At 50.0% G+C, this 22,651-nt stretch overlaps 1 protein-coding gene across 1 annotated transcript in view; it reads left to right on the forward strand.

The window, feature by feature from the left end:
• CHRDL2 (chordin like 2) overlaps positions 1 to 22,315 on the forward strand; it is a 27,177-nt gene extending 4,862 nt beyond the window's left edge. Inside the window, exons 2-11 of the mRNA XM_027681484.1 lie at positions 2,677 to 2,789; positions 3,564 to 3,657; positions 4,833 to 4,975; positions 8,238 to 8,331; positions 9,407 to 9,462; positions 10,964 to 11,132; positions 12,048 to 12,242; positions 15,350 to 15,532; positions 20,166 to 20,258; positions 21,789 to 22,315. Of these exons, the coding sequence (XP_027537285.1) occupies positions 2,677 to 2,789; positions 3,564 to 3,657; positions 4,833 to 4,975; positions 8,238 to 8,331; positions 9,407 to 9,462; positions 10,964 to 11,132; positions 12,048 to 12,242; positions 15,350 to 15,532; positions 20,166 to 20,258; positions 21,789 to 21,868 (1,220 nt within the window). The 3' untranslated portion in view covers positions 21,869 to 22,315. The remainder of the gene's footprint in view (positions 1 to 2,676; positions 2,790 to 3,563; positions 3,658 to 4,832; positions 4,976 to 8,237; positions 8,332 to 9,406; positions 9,463 to 10,963; positions 11,133 to 12,047; positions 12,243 to 15,349; positions 15,533 to 20,165; positions 20,259 to 21,788) is intronic.
• Positions 22,316 to 22,651: the final 336 nt, after the last annotated feature.

The following is a 22,651-nucleotide window of genomic DNA, read 5'->3' on the forward strand; positions in this document are numbered from 1 at the left end:
TCCATCCATCCATCCATCCATCCATCCATCCATCCATCCATCCATCCCCAGCTTGCTTTTACCCAAAATTGCTGGCGGCTTTTGCCAAATAGAGATGCTGACAAGTGTCTCCTGCTGCCCAGTGCTGCCAGTTGGCTTTAATTTTACCAGCAGCCCCTTTGCAGACATGAATCAGGCTGCTTTCGAGGGCTGGACCCAAACCAGGGCTCCACTGGTGATTAAATGTTTGCATGGAGCAGCCAACTGGCAGGAGAGCCTGCAAAGCAGAACGGGGCCACACCACGTGGAGGCAACTCGATTTCTTCACTCTCAGTGTAATTCATGAAGATGCTGCAAGCAGGGAAAAATGAAGTCATTTTCTCACCCTTTTGCAAAACTATTTTTGTGGATTTTTTTTCCTTTCTCTCTTGGGTTTCTGCATTTTCCAGCTGCATGCTCACCAGTTTTGTGTAGTATGCTGTAAGCTCATGTCCTGCGTGTCCAGGAGTAGGGGTTTGCCGGCTTGTCAAGGGGTTTGGAGCAAGTTATGTGGATGATGTAAAGTTCTGAGTAGGGAAAAGGAAGGAAAATACCTCTGCCTGTCCCTCTGATGACGTGCAATCCAAATTATTGCAAATCTCCATCTCTGCAGACGCAATGCTGGCCCCACACCACTGTGCTTGGACCACAAGGTCTGGACAGCTCCTGTGAGGGTACAGCTTGGAGAATCAAGTGCTTAAAGCCACAAACAAGGAGCTCAGGGTTGCTGGCAGAGACCCATAGGGATCATCACAGACCAATAGGGCTGCCCTTACTGCTGTCCAGAGGGTCTGGCCATGGTAGAGCATTGCTTGGGTTCAGGAGCTGGAGGAGGGGCTGCAGCCCACCCCAAGCGTATTTGGACGAGCTTTGTCTGGTTGATGGGAGAAACCCATTAAGCAGGTGACATCTCCAGCTTTGGCAAGGTGGGACAACACCAGCTGGGCTCTCCAAACCACTGCTGGGCCCCAGGTGAGAAAGCAGAGCACAGGATGGCTTTTAGCATCTTTGAGGTAGTGAATGATGTTGGGATCATTTTGGGGACCCTCGGCAAGGAGCCCTCCCAGCAGCCTGGCAGGGTAAACATCCGAGTTCATGGAGCTGGGCACTATGCCTTGGAAAACAGCCCTCTCCCACATCCCCAGGGTGCTGTAAGGTTTTAAAAGACCCATAAAACCTTCAGGGAGCCTAAATGTCTCCACGTCATCGCCCAAACTACCTCAAATCCCCTCAATGACATAAACTTTTAAATCACCTTCAGTTTTCAGTGGGGCTGTGAGCACTTAAATCACTTAAACCACATCAGGCAGGTGTGTGCTTAGTCATGAAACAACTCAAGTCCTGGTGTGACCCTCTGCCTGGTCAGGGCTTGGGGACACGTCACAGGAGAGTGGGGGAAGCCATCAGGGCTCTTACAGGATCTAGATTCCTGTGGGTTGGAGCTCAGTCCTGCAGGACCAGGTGATGCTTGTGGATGTGAACATTAATGATGACTGATTTGGATTTTTTGGCCAAAGTCCTGGGGTTTTGGTGGTGATTCTGGCCATAGTTTGTCCCACAGGCTCCTGCTGCAGGCAGGCCTGGTCCTGTCAAAGGGTTGACGTGTGACCAAGGACTTGGAGATGGAGGGGATTGATAGGGAACTGCTAAAATACAGGGAGAGGGGGGTAACCTCCTTCACCACTTGTGCTGGGTGCCATCTAATTTCTCTCCCTGTGCTGTGGTGAGGTTAAATCCACACCAGTGTAGCCAGGCCTGGATTATTTCTGGGACAGACGCTTTCTGTTCAGGAGCACAGCTGGAAACTGGCTCTTCTAAGGATAATAGAAGAAAAAAACCCACATGTGTTTATGCTTTTGGGGGCAAAAAATGGATGAGGTGGATTTGCTGTTCCCATGGACAGCAGCCCCATAAAATGAAAAGCCAGTCACTCCAGTCAGGCCGGTGCTGCACCAAGCCAGGCAAAGCTAAGGGGATGGGACAAGCCAGCCCAGTCCTGCTCCTTAGGCATGATGTTTGGCTGCTGGTGTGGTGATAGTGCTTGTCCAGGGATCCTGAAGAGAATGAGCTGAAGTTCTTAGAGGGGGCAACAGGTTTTCCTCCAGAATGTGTTTCCACCCAAAATTTTCTTTCTTTTTTCTTTCTTCTTCTATTTTTTGTTTGTTTTTTGTTTGGGTTTTTGTTTGTTTGTTTGTTTGTTGTTGTTGTTGTTGTGCAATGGTGAAAATGTCCCCTAAATTCAGGCTCTCCTATCTCTGTCACTACTCCCTGGGAGAAACTCCATCCTATAGCATCACCTGTCCATCTTCCAGTGAGCATTTCTACTGATCTATTTTAGAGTGAAATCTCAATTTTCTTGCCTCCAAACCACCCATTTTGTTCCTTGCTTGCAAAGGGAGTCCAGCTTGCTTGGAGGAATTGCCATTTGGGTCACAGGTGTCCCAGCATACCCCCCCCCCCCCCCAAATCATTACCAAAAAAAAGTTTTGGGGGAATGTATTCCATCTGGGATTTGGTGGGTGGGGTGTGGCCATCAGCTAATCACAGGGAGCAGCATGAAGGCACAGAGCTGTCCTTGCTGTTCTCATCGCAGTGGGAGGGGACCTCTCACGAGGACCATCTCTTTTTCTCATGTGGCTTCTCCTGGTTGACTTTCAGGGCTGGACACGTTCTGTGACTTCAACGGCAAGAAGTACAGCCCAGGGGAGAGCTGGCACCCCTACCTGGAGCCCCAGGGGCTGATGTACTGCATCCGCTGCAGCTGCTCTGAGGCACGTCCCCCATGAGGGGCCACGGGAGGTGATGGGGACAATCCTGTGCTGGGGCTTTGCTTTGGCACCTAGTTTGACCTGAGTGTCTAATTTGACCTGAGAAGCCCTTTCCAGTCCCGTAGCGACATTGGATTAGTTTCTTCCCTTTTGAAAAAGCTGTCCCATCCCCCTGGTGGTGTTGGGTTGACCTTGTGAGGGAGTTGCCATTGACTGTGGGGAGACCTTTTGGTACTTCAAGGGAGCTTGCAAAAAGATGGAGAGGGATTTTTTACATGGGCAGATAGTGATAGGACTAAGGGAATGGTTTTAAACCAGAATAAGGGAGATTTAGATTAGATTTGAGGAGGTAATTCTTTCCTGTGAGGGTGGTGAGGCCCTGCCACAGATTGCCCAGAGGAGCTGTGGCTGCCTCATCCCTGGAAGTGTTTAAGGCCATGTTGGACGGGGCTTGGAGCAATATGGTCTAGTGGAAGGTGTCCCTGTCCATGGCAGGGTACGGAACAGGATGATCTTTAAGGTCCCTCCTAATCCAAACCAGTCTGTGATTCCTTGATTCTGTCTCAGCAGAGTTGGTGGGCTGTGAGTGGAAGTGGCTCAGGGCTACTCTTGGACCAAGAGTGGTCTTTGCTGATGAGGGACCAAGAGCTGGCTGGGTTTGTGCACAATTTGTTGTGATAATGTGGCCACCACCCAACATCTCCCTCCTCTTGCAGGGGTGAACATGAACCGAATGTTCCCTGTGGGCTTAAATGAACCATCTTTGTCTCTCCCCAGAACACCAACATCAGGTGCTACCGGATCCAGTGCCCAGCTCTGCAGTGTGCCAACCCCGTCACGGACCCCCAGCAGTGCTGCCCAAGGTGTCTTGGTAGGTGGACATCCCTCAGGGAGCTGGGGACAAGGTGGCCGTGGTCCAGCAGAGTGGTCCCTCAAATGCTAACACCTGTGGCAAGGCAGCGATGCTGGGTCTGATCATGCTCACGGAGTCACGGCAGCTCGGGCTGCTCATGATGCTTTTTCCCTCCAAAAATGTAATTTTTGATAAAAAAGGGCTCTCTGCCAGTCCACTTTCTCACCCCCATCCTGAGAGCTTTGTAGGAACAAAATGTTATTTCACACTTCAGGGACAACCCAAAAACTGGCACTTTATTCTGATCATTTGCCAGCAAAATGTCTTGGATAAGAAAAAGAAAAAAAGGAAGATTTTTAACAACCTCATTATGTACACTGGAGATCCTCTCAAGTTTTATCCCCCAAATTTTCCCTTCCTGTCCATTACTGATGGCCTCAGTTTACCTCAATATGTTCATTCTCTCTATGTAGATTACTATGATTTCACCCCCATAATTTTCACTACCTGTCCACTACTGATTATGTAATTTTTACCTTAAATCTTCTTTTTCTCTCCTACAGATTAACTCACATGTTATGTCTGAATTGTTCATTTTGTCCCCTCAGATTTTCCTCCAAAATATTCCTTGTCCCTTACACTTTACCTCAAGCTTTGACACCCAAATTTTCCCTAACTCTCCACTACTCAGTTTACCACAATCTGTTCATTTTCACCCCTATAGATCACCTCAAGATTTAACCCCAAAACTTTTCCTACCTGAGTGCTGGCAAAGTCAGTCAGAAATCGTCAGTGATTTGAGATATTAGGAAGAAAAACTAGGAAAAAAATAAACCCTAAATTTAATTTTTAGCTAATTACCCATGGGAGAAGCCCTTTTTATGTGACTCCATCTGAATTTGAAGATCATTATAACCAGGGGAGGGAAAATATCAAGAATTTTGTCAGAGGTCAGACTTCCGGGTTTTATCTCTGTGCTGAGTTCAGTGCAGCCAGGGCAGCCCCATTCCCCAAAAGCTTTTGGGATCATAATTCCCAACCAACCCCGGCCACTTCTCCATGGGAACTGTGGCGTGTAAAGGGCTCCTTGTCCCTTTGGGTTGGGCTCATGGGGAATCTGGAGAGCATTCACGCTCCACCAGGTCCAGGCAGGGCTGGCTCTCATCCTGCTCCATTCTCATGTTCTTTTCCAGAGCCGCATTCCCCTTCTGGCCTCCGAGCGCCTGTCAAGTCCTGCCAGTACAATGGGACGACCTACCAGCAAGGGGAGATGTTCACCACCAGTGAGCTGTTCCCCAGCCGCCAGCCCAACCAGTGTGTGCAGTGCAGCTGCTCTGTAAGCCACCTCAGAGCCCACGGGAGGTGGGGAGGGCTTGGGCTCTGCTCCTGAACCACTGTCCCACAAGGTCAAAAACATCATGAAGACCTGGTGGTACCAGCCCATGGTGGTTTATCATCAGGATCAGATTATCAGTGCAGAAGAGAGATTTGTCAGAGATCACATGGGTTGGTTTTGGGTGGGCCCCGTTGGAGCTTTTTGGGGTGGACAGGGGGACATCTCTGTCCCCATCAAGCATCTCAATGCTCTGGGCCTGTGTCTGACAGCATCCAGCTGGGATGCTGGGCCCCTAGGGAACCTAGGGGAGCTCAGTGTGCCTGCAAGGCAATGTGGACATGAGGTGCCAGCACTTGGGATTCAGAGGTTCTTGGGATCCATAGTTTTGTAAAAAGGCTTAGATTGGAAGGGACTTTAAAGCTTTCTCCATTCCAACCCCCTGCCATGGGCAGGGACACCTTCCACTAGACCACTCTAAGCCCTGTCCAACCTGGTTGTGAACACTTCCAGAAGTCGGGCAGCCACAGCTCCTCTGGACAACCTGTGCCAGGGCCTGACCCCCCTCACAGGGGAGAATTTCTTTCCACTATCTAAACCAAATCTCTCCATGGAATATTGACCCTGTTGTTGAGCTGCTGGGATTTTGCTGAGCTCCAGAAAGGATTTGTTGGCTGCCAACCACTGCTAGGTGCCTCAGTTTCAAAGGGCCTCCAGCCACCTCTTGTTCCTGCCCTGCATGGCTGGAGCTCCCCCCAGAGATGACAGCAGAGGCACAGGAGTAGTGGGCAGTCAGAGATGGCAGTGGAATGGCAATTGGATCTTCATCCCCCTTGCTTGGGTTTAAGTGGAAGCTGAACCCAGGGCTGAGATGTGCTTGAGCACCAGAAGCTGGGCTCCTCTAGGATCTCCTGCAGTGTTCACCAGCCCTCTGCGCCAGCAGAGATGTGCCCTGCAGGAGGGCTGTGCATGTGCTTTTCAGGATGTCTACAAAAAGCATTTGCAGGAAGCAGCTCCTTTTCATGCTCACTTCCAATGACCTTTGGCAGGACTATTGTATTCCCTTCTTCCCTGATTGGTCCTGATTGCCCTTCCTGAGGGCTGTGACGGTAGCCAGGATGTCCTCAGTGTGCTTCTCAGTGATCATCCACCCCCAATTGCTAACTCTGTTGGGATGTTCCTTCTCCATGAGCCTCCAGCAATGCTCTGAGACAGGGCTTGGCTCTGTTTTACCCAGCCCTCTCCCAAGGGTTGGGATCCTGTGAAAATCCATCAAAAGCCGAGTTCTGACACCTTCTCAGGAGGCATGAGGTCAGCAGTGACAGGAAGGTGTGTGGAGTGCCAGGAGCTGAGTGTCAGGAGATAAATGGAGCAGCTCCTCCTCCTTGAGATAGAGTGAGGAAGGGGGATTGGAAGCGCTGACACTGGACTCGGACACTGTGAGGAACTGCTCACGCTGGCTGCTGCCTCTGCCATGAAAAAGAAAGTGAGTTGCAGGTGTGGCTTTCACCACCCATCATTCAGAGCCCTTGGATGGGTCCAACCTCCACAGCTCCATGAGTTGCTTGCAGCAAATAATTGGACCAAGTTTGGCCAGGAAAGAATAAAGAGGCAGGAGAGCCCAAACCACCTCCTTCTCTCATACCAGGAGCACACACACAGGGGTTACACCATTTAATGCTTGGTAGTAAAGTATCTGTGATACTGGAATAGCTGGTCTGAGCCTCCGGGGCTTGCGCACACCTCAGAGCTTGGTGGCGAGAGGAATAGCTCAGATGCAGAAATTATACAGTTTTTGAGGCTGGTTCCTCTCTTAGGGACCCCAGATGGATGGTGGGAAACACCAGGAAGGAGCTCTTGGATCCAACTCTACATATCCACCTTGCCCTGCTTTCCCACCTCATCCCCAGGAGCCTGTGGAGTTCTGCATCCCCCTCGGCTGTCACTTGGGCTCTGTTTATTCAGCAGGATAACGCCTTGGATACGAAGAGGAAAATAAAAGGCTGGCTGTGGAGGGGTCTCTGGGCTGTGTGTGTTGTCAGCTGCTGGAACAGCTGCGGGAACAGCTGGCCTAACCCTCTTCAAAAACCTCCCTGAGACTGGAGCCTCTGGGATAAATCCTGATTTTTATGACATTTGCCCAAGGCAGGTCATTTCTGTGAGCTGCTGGTCAGAAGGAGAAAGAAGGAAGAGGCAGGTCTGGACTCCATGAAGAGGAGAGCAGGGTTTGGTTTGCTGTGACCTCCATCAAATCCTGTCATTTACCAAACTTTCCTCATGCTCCTCATGTTCCTTGTGCAGTAGTTTGGCTTCCTGGTGAGAGAAGAAGCTGTTCTGGTTTGGTTTTCTAAGGATATCCTTGGCTGACCTCTTGGTTTTGGTTAAGTGGGAGCTTGTGGACACCCCAGAGAAAATTGCTGTATGAAGAAGAGGACCTTGCTGTTGAGCTCTGGCTGCTGAACGTCCTTTTTTTACCCTTCTGCAAAGCAGCAAAAACTTAGTCCTGCAGTGCAAATCCACTGCTTGAAGTGGGACTTACACGTATTAAGGTCAAGACTGGCCTTGACCTGTGGTTTTCAGTTTGAATCATTGCAGGAATGAAGTTTCCAAACCAACCACCTAGCCAGTGGAAGAAGGTCTACACCTGAATGTCCATCCACAGCTGTGTCTGTGTGCTTGGCTCTGGTGTTATTAAATAACCCCAGGCAGAGGGAGGGCAAAGCTTTGGCATGGACCTGCATCTGGGTTTGGCATCAGGCTTCCCATTTCCACCTGTCTCCTCCAGGTCCTTTTCCTGGGAGATGTCAGAGAAAATCTTCTCGTAGCCCTTCAAATCAGGGGGTTGTTATGCAGAGTTTAAAGGTGTGTCGTGGCCTTTTCAGGTCTGGTAGAACTAATTATTGGTGAGGTTTGAAGATGGACTATCAGGGGGGTTTTGATCATGGAATCACAGAATCACAGGATGGTTTGGTTTGGAAGGGATTTGAAGCTCATCTAATCCTATCCCACTACCATGACAGGGACACCTTCCACAAGACTGGGTTGCTCCAAACCCCATCCAACCTGGCCTTGAACACTTCCAGGGGTGGGGCAGCCACAGCTTCTCTGGGCAACCTGTGCCAGGGCCTCCCCACCCTCACAGGGAGGAATTTCTCCCTAATGGTTTATGGTGGATCTGCAATTTGAAGTGCTGGTATCCCAACAGAGGGGACATACAACCTTCTGTAATGCTGACAATGATTTCTTTTTCTTCCTGCCATCCTAGGAAGGCCAGATTTACTGCGGCTTGGTGACCTGCCCAACGCTGTTGTGTTCCTCTCCATTAACCGTGGTGGACTCCTGCTGCCAGGTCTGCAAAGGTAATGAGGCTGGGGGTGAGGGTGGGATGGTCCAGTTGGTTGCCACCTGACAGCAGGAGCCATTCCAAGCCACTTCAGCAGGATTTTGGAAGCCTGTGCCATAAATCAGGCCACTTCCTATTGCTTGGTTGTACCAGGGAACAAAACATGGGGGCTCAGGTTTTTCCTTGCACGTTTCCCCTCCCTCAGGGGAGGCTGCCTTCCTGCAGCCCAAAAGCTGGAAGGGCTGAACTCCTTGCCCTGCCACTGGTGCATTGTGCAAGAGATGGGACCTGTGTGGAGGGAAGTCCTCTAGGCCACTCACCCACCAGGATGCAGAACGGACTATGTAAAGGTGGTGCATTCTACTGTTGCTCCAGGGAAGTTTCCAGGACAGTCAGGGAAAAACCCTCTTTCCACCCCAGTACAGAGTGGCTGAGTTTCACTCTCACGGCTCTCTGTGAGGGACAAACTCTTGAATTTGCTGCTGGTTCCCCTGTCTCACACCTGGGAGAGGGAGTAGAGAGTTAAGCTCCATGTCTCCAGATGAGACAGATCCGAGAGAGGATGGGCAGGTTCACACCCTGCTGACAGTGAAGTCACAGCATAAAATGACTCTTTAATACAAGAGATATTTATGAAGCTGGAAGGCCATGGTAGCCTCCTGGTCATGGACACAGAATTACCTCCTCCAGGTACCTCCTCCAAACTCTCCCCTTCTGCCATTTGTGTTCCTCTCTCCTGGTTTTCTTTGGTGCAACTGGGACATGTCACTGACTCAGTGAGAAATGTCTTTGGATTTATTTTTAATCATTCTTCATCACATCTTACTCTACGTCTGTGGTGTTTTCATGCCACCTAACTTCAGAAGTTACAAGGTCATGTCTTTCCTGGAGCTGAGCTGTTGTTGATAGTGGGATAAAATGTTTTTTGGGGTATGGCTCCATTTGCTTTGCATAATATGAATTGCATGTCCCAAAGTTCTCCTCTTTCCAGATCTCCCAGGTGGGCCAACATCCAGAGGACAGCTGCCTCCAGCCAAAAAGAGAGCAAATCTCCACCCAGCATCTCACAGGACAATGTTTTTCCGTTGCAGATGGCTCCTATGAGAAGTCCACAGAGGAGGAACCCCTGCAGTTAAACAGAGGTGTTGTACGTGACATTTGCATTTTAAAACTCAGATTATTGCTTCTGGCACACTGCAATTAAACAGCTCAAAGAATGCTCTTGGCCATTGTCTTCTACAAAGAAATGACCCCCAGCAGCTCTTGGAGGGCACTCCAGTCCTTGGACAGCAGAACCATGGACACCTGGTTTGCAGGGGAATCATGTCTTGAAATTGAGTCTAGGTGAGGGATATCAGCACAGGTGAGACTCAGACCACCAGGGAAAGACTTTTCTCTTCATCTGAAGCATCTTGAGGATGTGGTTTAGTGGTGGACTTGGCAGAGCCAGGTTAAGGGTTGGACTCGATGACCTCAAAGATCTTTTCCAACCTAAATGATTCTGAGTCTATGACCTCTTATGTCTTTGGAAGAGCAAAAGGCCTTTGGGAACTGAAAATCTTGGACAGTTCTCCTTGTTTGCTGAGGTTCCTTCATGGTGATATTTCAGAGCCAGGTCTATGGGATTAGGTCACTTAGCTCTTGGCTCTGCCCTTCTCCCTACTGCTCCACCACCTATAAAACCTCCAAAATAGGCACAAGGGGACCCTTTGTGCTGCGTGTCTTGTCCCAGAACTTTCCTCTTGGAAGCCTGGGATGTTCCTGGGATTTCAGTCCTGCTGGATGGCAGCCCCACACCAGGTGGGAGAGCAGGATATGGCCCATCCTTACCTTTCTTATCCTGTTTGGGTCGCACAGATGCCAGTCCTCAGTTTCCCAGTGGGTATCTAGGAAAAAACAGCCCATTTCCCTGCCTGTGTCAGGGACGTAGGACCTCACATGCTTCTCTGAGGGCTTTGGGTTGAGCATGGGGAGAGAAAGTTGCTGTCCCAATGAAGATGACCCACTTATAGCTTAAGGAGGACACCAGTGTGGGGCCTTGACTCCAACTACTCAGTGCTCCTTGGGCAGTGGCGGCAGCAAGATAGGGAAGGGTCTGGAGCACCAGGAGCAGCTGAGGGAGATGGGGGGGTTCAGCCTGGAGAAAGGGAGGCTCAGGGAGGAACTTCTAGCTCTCTACAACTCCCTGACAGGAGGGTGGAGCCAAGTGGAAGGCGGCCTCTGTTCCCAGGGAACAAGGGACACAGCCTCAAGTTGTGCCAGAGGAAATTCAGGTTGTATATTGGGAAAATTTCTTCCCTGAAAGGGTTGTCTGGACCTGGCACAGGCTGCCCATGTCAGTGGTGGAGTCCTCATTCCTGGAGGGATTTAACAACCATGTGGATGTGGCACTTGGGGATATGGGCCAGTGGTGGCCTTGGCAATGCTGGGGGAATGGTTGGACTCAATGATCTTGGAGAGATTTTCCAACATAAATGATTCTGTGATTCTATGGCTTCTGGGTCATTGCTTATCCCTGTGGTCTATGGACCTTCCACTCCTGATGGAAGGTGTGCAGGACACTGCATAGCTTTCTCCAGCATGCTTTGGAGTGAAAACAACTCAACTGCCTGGATCTGAGCCCCCTCCTTTTCTCTGACTGCTCACAGAGGCACTCGCAAGACCAGTGCTTGGGGGAGGTGATGGGCAGGAAGCCACCCGGAGCCACTGTGTCCACTGTTCTCAGTTCTTCCCTGGAGTTCATTCCCAGAAGCTTCAAACCCAAAGGGCCAGGTGGCACCACTGTGAAGATCGTCTTGAAAGAGAAGCACAAGAAAGGTAAGGGATGGAGAGGCTGAGAAGTCTGTGTGTGGCTTGAGGTGACTTCTCCAGAACTTTGAATTCCCCAGGGAATCTGTTTTGGCAGCAGGTTTCCAGCAGCAAGTCTTACTTTCCACTTCTCCACTGCAGCCTCCCCCTGCTATCTCAGTCCTGGAGCCCAGAGCCTCTTGACTGCATTAATCTCCCACTTTCCAAAAAAGTTGGAAGGAAGTCGGTCCTTGGAGCATTTTGGAGATCTGGGACCTGGGAAGCAAGGTGCTCAGCTGGAAGGCTCCACATGAACCTTCCAGTACAGTGCCACAGAGGGACAGGATGTTCCTCCTTGCACCTACCTGCCATGTGCTGGGTCTGTCTCAGGTGTTCCTTTTGGAGGAGAGAGTAGGAAAGTGAGACGAGGAGGCAACCCCGTTGATCCAAAGGGGAAATAACAGGTCCTTTCTCCTCCTGGCGGCTCTTCCACTATTGTGCCTCCAGAAAAGCTCTTTCCAGTCCTTGGAGACAAAACCCTAGAGGAAATTTTGGGACCTCCAAAAATTTCCGTGGTGGAGTCAGCAGGTGGCACTCTTCACTGTGCTTCATTCTGTGACAGCCTCCGAGAGACCCTGGGCTTCCAGAGGTTGGGAGGCAGGTGAGGTCCTGCCCACACTTACCCCCGCCCACACCAGGGTGGTCAAGCCCAGCAGCCTCCATCTCCTGGTGCCTGGTCCCTCTGCCCCATGGCACCTCCTGGGCGGGGTGCCTGCAATATCCCAATTCCCACTGCTGCCAAATCCACTGCCAGATCCTGTTCTCGAGGCAGCAGGACCACCGGTGTGTGAAGTGGTGAAATGTGTTGAGCTCCACCAAGACTTGGGTTTGCAAAGAGGAGGAGGGTTTATTTGCATCAGCAGGTCTTTTCTCTGTCTCCTCCAGCTTGTGTTTACAACAGGAAGACCTATTCCCACGGGGAAGTGTGGCACCCTGTCTTTCGGCTCTACGGCCTCCTGCCCTGCATCCTCTGCACTTGCAGGGACGGCGTCCAGGACTGCCAGAAGATCACGTGCCCCAAGGAATATCCATGTGACTATCCAGAAAAAGTAGATGGGAAATGCTGTAAAATATGTCCAGGTAGGTGGGATCCCACCTGCTCTTGCAGCTGGCTTCCAGATCCTTCCCTACCTTGGTTTAAAGCCCTGGGATAGATGTGTAGGTTTCACATTGCTAGTGTCTTGAATCCACATCAGATGAGTTCAGATGGAAGGGTTGGCTTCTCTTGGAGGGCAGCAGGACTTTCCCAAGGTGAGGAAGTTGCAATGACCCCCAGAAAGTTCCATCTGTTGTAAGGGTGGAGTCTGGAGGAAGACGCTCAAGGAGGGACATGCTTAGACAGACAGAAGGTGCTTTCTGGGGAGAGGGCACATGGTCTATTCTCCAGAGCTCCACATGGGACAAAAAGTCATAGAGTTAAATTGTGGCAGGTGAGATGTTGGTGAAAGGAGGAGGAGAACATTTCCCAGGAATGGGGTTATCTGTGGTACTCACGATTTGTTGGAATGAGAGTTCCCTATACCTGGAAATGGAGGATGGACACACAGCTGGAGTGGGCCAGGGGGAACTGGGGTGGTGCTGAGACATGGGAAAGGGTCTGGAGCACAAGTCTGATGAGGAGCGGCTGAGGGAGCTGGGGGGGCTCAGCCTGGAGAAAAGGAGGCTAAGGGGGGGACCTTCTCGCTCTACATCTGCTTGACAGGTGAGCTTTGCTCCCAGGGAACAAGGAACAGGACAAGAGGAAATGGCCTCAGGTTTAGGGGAGGTTTAGGTTGGATATTGGGAAAATTCCTTCCCCAAAAGGGTGTCCAGCCCTGGCACAGGCTGCTCAGGTTGGTGATGGAGCCCCCATCCGTGGAGGGATTTAACAGCCATGTGGATGTGGCACTTGGGAACATGGGTGGCCTTGGCAGTGTTGGGGGAATGGTTGGACTGGATGATCTTAGAGGACTTTTCCAATCTTAATGATTCTGTGATTTCATGGTGGAGAAGACCTCTTTCCTTTTTTAATATTCAGTGTCTTTTGAGTCTCTCAGCTGCTCCTTGGTCTTTGGAAAACTGTTTTCCTTAAACCACAGACCTGGCAAAGATGTGGCAGGGCATGAGATCTCCTGTTCCCACTGGAGAATGTTTTCCAGGTTATGCCTGTCTGTACTTTCACTTATCAGGAGATGTTCAGCTGATGGATCACTCACTGCTTCCCTCCGGAGACTCTGAGTGTCTTTGAGCCTGGCTGGAGGTCTAGCAGGTTCTCTATGATCTCCTCGGATGAGTATCTTCAAGGAGGTTTTGTGGAGGGGTCTCACCAGGGATAACAACCAAGGGGCACTGCCATATTTTGGAATTGGGGCAAACAGGCTGCAAAATCATTTGACCTGGGATTTTCAAGGTTTTCCAGCCTTTGGGCAGGGAGGTTCTGGGATGGCCTCCATGGGGGAGCAAAGGGCAGAAGCTCAGCTTGTTTTAGTAAGGTTTCTGATATGTTTATGAGCAGGATTTATGATGTGGTGCCTAGTGGGAATGGGATGTGATGACTGAGCAGAGCCCTTCCATTCTTGCATTCCCATTATAGTGGGTCTCTCTGCTTTCAAGTCGACAACTTTCCCTGCTTGGATCTCTTGTCTGCTGTTCAGTATTCTTTTTATTTCCAGTTAAACACCCTGATGTAGCCAAAATGATTTTGTTCTTGCTTTCCAGTTCTCCCAGACAGTGATCACACACACACACACACACACACACACACACACACACACACACACACATTGCTCAGCCAACTTACGTCCTTGCCCTTTCCTTCACTGCACAGAGGTTCTGCCCATCTTCTTTCTCCAGGCAGTTTCTGCGACTGTTCTGCCCTTCCTCCTTTGTATCCAGTAGTTTGGAGAGAAACACTGGGTGATTTCTGCTTGCTAAAGGGATGCTGATCCCGGGATTGTGGCCATGCATTGTTTGGATGGGGAGGTCATCGGAGCTGCTGTGGGCAGAACTAGTGACCTTGACCCATGTCCCCGCTTCTCCTTTCCAACACTGTTGGGCCATTGAGTGACTCCAGAGTGAAGTTTCAAAGCTGTTAAATGCCTGTTGAATATGAGGTTCCTTCCTTGGCTCTGAGGTGGGGCTTTAATCAAGGACTCCATGATCTTAGAGGTCTTTTGCAACTTTAACAGCTCCATGATTCTATGATTGCCCTGGAACAGGTGAAGTTTAATGGTCTGGGGCAGAGGTTTTCCTGCACCCTGACCCTGTGGTGGAAAGGATGAGGATGCTGGGCTGTGGTTGTCCCCCTTCGCCTCATGCTGAGCCTGCAGAGCTGAACGCTTGTATTCCTGGTGCTTATGCCTTTAAACTGGGATTTCCATCCCTTCTTGGAGAAAAGGAGCTCAGGACCATCTCAGAAAGCCTGGGGGAGAGCAGAATCAGGCCTGAAATAACTGTCCTACTAAAATATACCTCACACATCTATTTATAGCCAAACTTTCTTTCGAGTAGCGTAAAAAGTTTCAGCGTCCAAAATGGCTGGGAGAACAAGGCTAAATTCAGCAGGGTTGGGTTCCTCTGCCTTCCAAGGCTCACAACCAAAGGCAATAAATCTCCTTCCAAAACCATGGGGGATTCTTAATTACTCCAGATACATTTAAAAAAAAAAAAGTGAAATGTTAGCAGCTCTCCTTTACCGAGGATGTTGCAGAAGTCACGTAGGGCCCCGATGTGGGTGGCACCCCACATGGGGAGAGTGCTGGGGATGGTCCTGAGCTGGGCATGCTGCCCAGGCAGCCCAGCCACAGCTCTGGATCCTACACTGCTGGCTCATCCCTTCGCTTCCCTGATGTTCCTCCTCCAGGACAGCAGTGGGAGTGAGATGGGAAGTGGGGAATCCAGCCTGGGCTTTGTGGCGATAGTGGCACCAAGGTCCCTGCAGTGAGATCCAGGTGCTGAAAATCCCCTGCCCTGCTGTCTGAGTCAGAGGGAATGGAAAACATCAGGATGAGCAGGTCCACAGGTCCTTTACTATCATCTCCCTTCGCTGCCAGTGCTGGGGATCAGATCAAGGTCCTATTCAGAGACACAGCTGTGTCCAATGGCACCAAACCCAATGAGATGCCTTTTCCATGGCCTGGGTGCTGAGGCAGCTCCTCCAGGCTCCTTCCTGCCCTGATTTCATGAACTCTGTCCTTGTTTTTGCCCAGAAACTAGAGTCAAACCCACAGATGAAATAGTCACCACCCGGTGTGGCAAGAACCCCAGCCATGTCCTGGTGTACATGTTTGTGCCACCGCGCTCGGAGAACTCCAAGGAGATCCTCAGGACAATGGCCATCGAGAAGGAGCTGACAGAGGAGGTGGAAATCTACAACTGGAAGCTGATTAAAGGTGAGTACCATAACAAAACCAGCCAGGAGTGCAAGGAACATGTGGAAACCTGAAGCTTTCCAAGTTTTGGTCAATTTTTCAGGCTTTTCTAGCAGTGCTCCAGCCCCTGTGGGGTTAATCAAAACCTGCTGACAGCAGGGTGGCTCTTCTGGTTCCCTCATTTCACCTTCTTTTCCTGCAGTTTTATGCAGACCAGGGGCTGGAAACCACTTTTAGCCCCACCACGAGCTGCAACACTATCTGGAGGCACAGCATATGGGCAAACAAGACAAGGGCCATGGGGCTGTTCCCCTAAAACTCCCTGTTTTCATGCCAAATGCACATGGAAAACAAACAAACAAAAAATTATTCTGGCACTCCATGTTTTTGCTTTTGCTGTTTTTTTTTAACCCTAGTCCACCCATAGCTTCTGAAGGGGGAATGAATTGTCCCCAGCCTACTTTTCGGATGGGTGGATTTGGATGCTCCCGTTGGTGTGTCCTCCAGAGGTCAAAGCATGGCAAATACACTGTCTCTTTCTCTCTCCCCATACCTTCAGCTTTGCAACACTGCTAGGGACCAGAGGATCCCAGGGACTCCGGATCCAGTAGATATTTGTGTTGAGTTTCTCTTGGGTCCAGGAAAGCATCATGGTGCCCCCACTTAGAGTTTCTGTTGGATGTTCTCTATCCAAAAAACTTGAGCATTTGAGGTTGGTTCTACCTTTCCTGTGGATACAGTGACCCTCAGTCCGGATGTTCTGGACGTGCATAGGCAAATATTCTGTCTCTTGGTTATGGTCATGTGTCACCTCACTCCCTAAGGAGACCTCAGCCAGGCTCTCCCTGGCCACAAAGGGTGGGCGCACATGGATAGTAGCCAGAGAAAATAACCCGGGATGGACCCCTGGTTGCCACCATGTTTCCATCCTCCTCCTGCCGTTCTCCATCCTCCATGGTGCCCCTCTCCCCGTCCTCCCCCTCTTCTCCTTCACAATGGCACCTTGTAGCTAGAGGACAGCTCTGAGCCCACAATGTCTGGGCCCCACCGTTTCCTCTCCTCGCTCCTTGGCAGAAGTTGCCACCCAAACCTTCCCAGTACCTTCTGAGGCCAAAAGCTTCGTGCCTGCATGGAGCTCCCAAGTCCTGCCAGCCGGGGACAGGGAAGGCCCTTGTCCCTGAGGCCAACACAGCTCTTTTGCTTGGCAGAGTGAAATGTTGTTATTGGGAAAGAGTCACATATGGATTCCACCTCTCCATGGTCCATCTACTCTACCAACAGTGCAGCATGTGTGGAGTAAAGAGGCTGCAAGTCACACCTGGACCTCATCCATCTGCCTTTGTATGGGCTTGTGATACCTATACAGCCTTCTCTATTTCTGTCCTGGGAGAATTTTCTCCATGAAGCAGGAGCTGAGAGGAGAAACCAGTGCCAACACCCAGCCAAAAATCTTACCCAGCTGGCTGGTGGTGCACTACTAGCCTCCAAAAGAGCTGCAGTGGGGGCTTCCCCATGTTTTTAGGGGTCTGAAAACCACCAGGAGCTTTGAAAAGTGACTTTCCAGTGTTTTTGAGCAGGAGTCATCGTGGGGAGAGAGGACAATGAAGGAACAGGCAGGATCAGAGAGGGACTAGCATAGTTTGGAGGCTCTGCTGTTGATTCCTGCCCTATACCTGGATTAGGTGTGGTCCACCCATGGACCCCTTTCCCACATTTACCCTGCCAGGCTGTTGATTAGACACTGATAAAAATACTCCTTTCTATCCTGAAAACTGGCAGCTCTGGGACCTCCAGCCATCCCTGGGGTTTCACCATGCTCGTATTCCCTCACACCTGGGCTGGAGGAGACCTGCAGGGTTCACACCAGCCATCCCCATGCTTTTCTGGTGTTTTTTCCTGACGTGGAGACTCTACAGCCCACCTACTTTCTTCCAGAGCCACAAACTCCTTCCTAAGGGAAGACTTTTCCTGGTGTGCAGCTCAAGCTCGTACCTTCTTGTCCTCTCCACTGCAGATGTGAAGAGCACAGTCCTTTCCTCTGAAGATGCCATCAGCTCCCATCTCTGCCCTCTCTTACATGGTTTAAGAACTTGAATATTTTCAGTCTTTCCTTGATTTCAGAAATTTCTGGTCCTTTGGTCCTTTCCATAGCTCTGCTTTGGACTCTATGTATCTTTCTTGAAATGCAGTGCCCAAACCAGGGTGTGGGTCTCTGGCCAAAGGTTGTGTCCTGCTACGATGGGTCTCATACTCCCATGTGCACTCAGGCTGCCACCTCCAACCACCCACCAAGGCTTTGTTTTGCAGATGATTTAGAAAGTCTTGAGACCAGTTTCTTGAACCAGACTTGCTTCACTCCCCAGCCCAGCGCTAAGTACTGGTAATGCTGGATTCCCACATAGCCAGCAGAGAGAATTATGGTATGTCCACCCATTTCAGGATGGGAAGGAAGGCACTGTAGAAAAGCCTGTCTCTCCAAAATTAGGAAAGATGACCTGCTCCATTAATTCATTCCTTGTGCTCTACTGTACTCTACTTCTATTTGGATCCTGAGGCAACACCTAAAGCATAGAATTATCGAATCATAGACTGGTTTGTGTTGGAAGGGACCTTCAAGATCATCCTGTTCCAACAACCTGCCTTGGACAGGGACACCTTCCACTAGACCAGATTTCTCCCCATCCAACCTCATCTGGAACACTTCCAGGGGTGGGGCAGCCACAGCTTCTCTGGACAACCTGTGTTGGGGGCCTCACCACTCTCACCATAAAAAATTTCTTGTTCCTGTCTAGTTTTAATCTCCCCTTTTTTAGTTTAAAACCATCACCCACTGTCCTCTCTCTGCAGGCCCTATTAAAAAGTCTGTCCCCATCTTCCTGATAAATCCCCTTTAAAGCACCAAGGAAGGTGGCAAGTGCTTGACAGCCCCACCACCTCCCTTCATCTCACCCAAAACATTGCAAGGAATGATCCTGCCCGTTGGATGGGATCTGCTTGACAGGAAGTGGCATTGCACTTTCTCAGCTCCATCCCCTACTGTCTCTCTGGTGGGTGGACTGTTCTTATCTGCGCTGCCTTGTGCTCTCCTTGAGCCTGCTGGAGCATCCTCTGCATTCCTGCACTGCTCCCCATCTCCTGGCATCTGTCAGGAACGGTCATCCCAGGGCAGGCAAAGGTCTCAGCCAGCTCTGAGAGAGCTCTTGGGGGAGCATTATGTGGGTCCGTTGATTAAAAGTTGTTTATCTCTCCTAGCTCTTGTTTAACATATCCTCTTCATTACTAATGTGCTGGAAAGTGCTTCATCAGCCATGGGGACTGCAAGCACAGCCTCCTGCCCCTTTCTAAGTATAGACCAGAAGGATTTATTGAACACTTGTGCCTTTCTTATGTCATTAACAGTTATATGACCTCCATCCAGTATCTTCTTTTGTTACTGGTAGGACTTCTTTTCCCAACCCACTGAAAGGACTTATTAATAGTCCAAATACCCACATATTTCTCTGTATGTCTTTGATTTCCTGTATTCAGTTTCCACAGTCCATAACATCTCATTTAGATGGATTGCAAGCTGGTTCCCTTTCATTACATACTCTTTTTATGTGTAATTGCTGCTGGGAATCAGGGAAAGTGTCTTAACCAAATAAGGGGGACCACATTGCCTCTCACATCTGCTGGCAGCAAGAGGCTGGATGCTCTGGGAGCCTGGGTGAGAGGTGGGGAAGGATATGCCAGGCATACCTGCCTGGTTTGTCATGCTTCGGAATATCGTAACCCCTAATCCCACAGAAAGGTCACTTCCATTGCTAAATGCAGGTTCTGGTTTGCTTAGGTCAAACGCCTGAGTCAGGCACCTCTACTAATGGGATGATGCTGGCATGGCCAGAAATATCAATCTCTGCTGAGGTCACTCGTGTTTTTTCCTGTCCTGGAGGAATTTCAGGGCTGGTGACTGAGAGATGGAAAACTTTGGTCCCTGGCTGCTTCCAGGAAAGGAAAACATCCTAGGATGGAGGGGTCTCAGCAGTCAGGGGAGATAGGTGGTTGAGAGAGAGCAGAGGGGACAGGCATCTCAGCATCTTCTTGGTCTCACCTTTATTTCTTTTGTGGGTTTTGGGGAAGATCAGAACTCCAGCACGAGATGTTTTCTGGAGCAACAAAATCTTACTGTTTTCACCTGCTTCATGGTGTCCCTGCTGTGTCCTGATTTAATGACCAGTACTGTTTCCATTGAACCATAGGATCATGGAATGGTTTGGCTTGGAAGGGACTTAAAGCCCATCCAGTTCCACCTCCCTTCCATGGGCAGTGACACATTCTACTAGGTTGCTCCAAGCCCATCCAACCTGGCCTTGAACACTTCCAGGGATGGAGCAGCTTCTCTGGGCAACCTGTGCCAGGGCCTCACCACCCTCACAAGGAAGAGTTGCTTCCTAATAGTCAATCTAATATTCAAATGAAATCTCTCCTGACCTTGGCCAGCCTTGGTTTTATTCCCAAACTCCCACTAGGCTTCACCAGCAGGTCCTGCACTGAACCAGGACCCCAGGGCATCCAGGGCAGGCAGTTTCCCCTTTGCATCTCAGGAGGGGACAGAACATCCAAACCTGTGTGAGCCTTAGATCAAGAATCTGATGCCTTGTGTTCCCCTCTGCAGGAATATTCCATCTGATCCAAACTAAGAAGATCAGCAAACAAGAATTCAAGCAAGAAGCACAAAACTTCAGGCTGATCACCAGGACAAACGAAGGTAGGGAAAGAAAAATCCCTTTTCCTCACTCCTCCAGCACATCCTGCCCCAAACAACCTGCTATTTTCCTGCTCTGCTCTGGCCATTCCAAAAAGACTGCATAAATCCCGACACGGCATGGGGAGCTGAACCATAGGGAAAAGGCTTGTGCAACCTTAGCAGGGTTGGAACTGACCTGTTTTCACACCCATATGCAACACTCCTGGTTAACAGCCACTTTATGGTATTGGAAAGGGCAGCCAGCTTTCTAAAAGGGGGTGCATCCTTGTGAAATCCAAAGGATTTGTCTCTCCAAAGCCCATAAAACTGTTTGATTTTTATATCTAATCCATCTGGTCTTAAAGGGTGGGGGGATGAGGGAGAAAAAAAATAAATTATGCAAGGGATTAGAAAGAAAATAAACTGTTGAAGTGTTTTTAAAAATCACTCTGAGTGTTCTTGGATGTGCGTAAATGTTGCGAAAAGCAGGAATGCCAGTGCACATGCCGGGAGCGCCTGTATGGAGTGAAACTGCCATGCTATTTCCTGCTGGCTGCCTCTCCTCCTGGGCTGTGTTGGTGTTTAGTGGGATAGGCTGGGATCAGAGCCATTCCCGTATTGTCCAGCACCCACAGGTCACTGGGTCAGTCTGGAACAGTGCTGCTGCCCAGTGCACCCAGTGCTCCAGGGAGGCTGGAGATTTGTTTTCACCCCCAATCCACTTGGGACAATGTCTCTTGAGCAAACCCTGGTGGATTTTCCAGTCCCTGCTCCCACGTTGTGTTTCACACCCTCATGGAGTAATGTGCCGGCTTCTTCTTGCCTTAGTTTCCCCTGGCAAATAACTCTGTTGAGAATCTGCAGCTCGCTGGTGAGGCTGTGGGGGATTGAGGGGGGTTCCTCCTCCTTCTGCAGTAGAATTTTCCTGTACCATAGGTAGAAGAGCCAGGGCTGATGCAGCAGCAGGAAAATGAATACAAGTGTAGGGGCTTTGAGCAAGCCACCCCAAAGAAATGGGGCTGACAGAAGGGAGGAGAGAAATCTACCTGCCCACTGCCTATGAAACTGAAATTTTGGCTTTCTGAGGGTGAGACAGAGGACAAGCAAAATGGCTGCTTCCCCCTGAGAGGCAGGGAGTCACCCCAAATCCCAGGCAGGACATGGCCCTAGATCATATCAAAGCACCCTTTGAGGAGGTAGAGAGAGGGATTTATCCCTGTTTCAGTCTGAGCTCCTTTTCTTTAAGACCATGCGAGGGTTTACCAGGAAAAGCATTGGAAGTGCCATTGATTGTGAATTGCAGTGGGTAAGAAGGCCCCTCTTGACCACAAATACCATTTTAACTTCAAGGTGACAAAGTCTAGAGCTGGATGATGAATCACTGATGAGCTTCTCTGGCCATGGCTGGTGTTGTGGGTGGATCTCTATCCCAACCTCTCTCCCAGCATGGTCCTTGTGGATCCTCCAGCAGAGAGGGTGCTACACATGGGGGAAATTGTGCTTTCCTGCTCCAAGGTTGTTGCTAATGGGTGTCCCTCTCTGCTCATCCAGGTCACTGGAACATCTTCCGAGCCCAGACGTCAGAGCTGAGGATGACAGAGAGCCCAGAGAAGGAAACAAAGAACTTGTAAAGCAAAAAAACTTTACCCTCGCTTTTGATTTATCTACACCCCCACACATACACATATATATGAGAAACAGAGCTGCATTATTAAATAGACTGGCACTTCAATAAAGGATACACTAGTGTAAGTTCCAGAAACTTCAGATCCCAGTTGATCTGTGTCAAAGCCGCAGCCATGGAGGTGCCTCTCTCCACTCTCTCTCCATCTTCTGCTATCCTTGGATATGCAGAGGGAAGAGGGTGAACCGGCGGAGGTGTGAGACCTGGTGTGACATGAAGAGGTGGGATACATCCCTGACACCCCGGCATTCTCAAAGAGCACCAGGAGCAAAGCTTGACTGTGCATCTTTCCAATCACTGATGCAAAGATGACCTACAAGGAAAAAAAAATCATCCTTATTTCTTTTCCTGGAGCCCCTGTGATCTGTAAAGGGTTTCTTTGGCTGAAAACCCTCCAAAGGGCGTTTTGTGAAAAATCTTCTGTCTATTCTCCTCTGTTCCATCTGGGAGGATCCTTTTCCCTTCTTTGCAGATCTTGTGAAGATGTAGTTTTTGGGAGGACCCACCTGCTGACAGGGTCTGAGACCCTGAACACTGCACTAAGGTTGCTACTAAGCAGGTTATTATGCTATATATTTATATATATCCTACATAATATCTACTGGGCTGTATTCACTGGAGGGGCATCTCCCAGAGAGTCAACAGGACCATTTCTGCAGTGTGGGGAGGAGGGTGTGCAGCAGCATCACCTTCCCCCTGTCTGGAAACAGCTTTGGGGGATATTCAAGTT

This window comes from Neopelma chrysocephalum, unplaced genomic scaffold, assembly GCF_003984885.1.
Source record: "Neopelma chrysocephalum unplaced genomic scaffold, ASM398488v2 Primary Assembly neopelma1_60, whole genome shotgun sequence".
Lineage (NCBI taxonomy): Eukaryota > Metazoa > Chordata > Aves > Passeriformes > Pipridae > Neopelma > Neopelma chrysocephalum.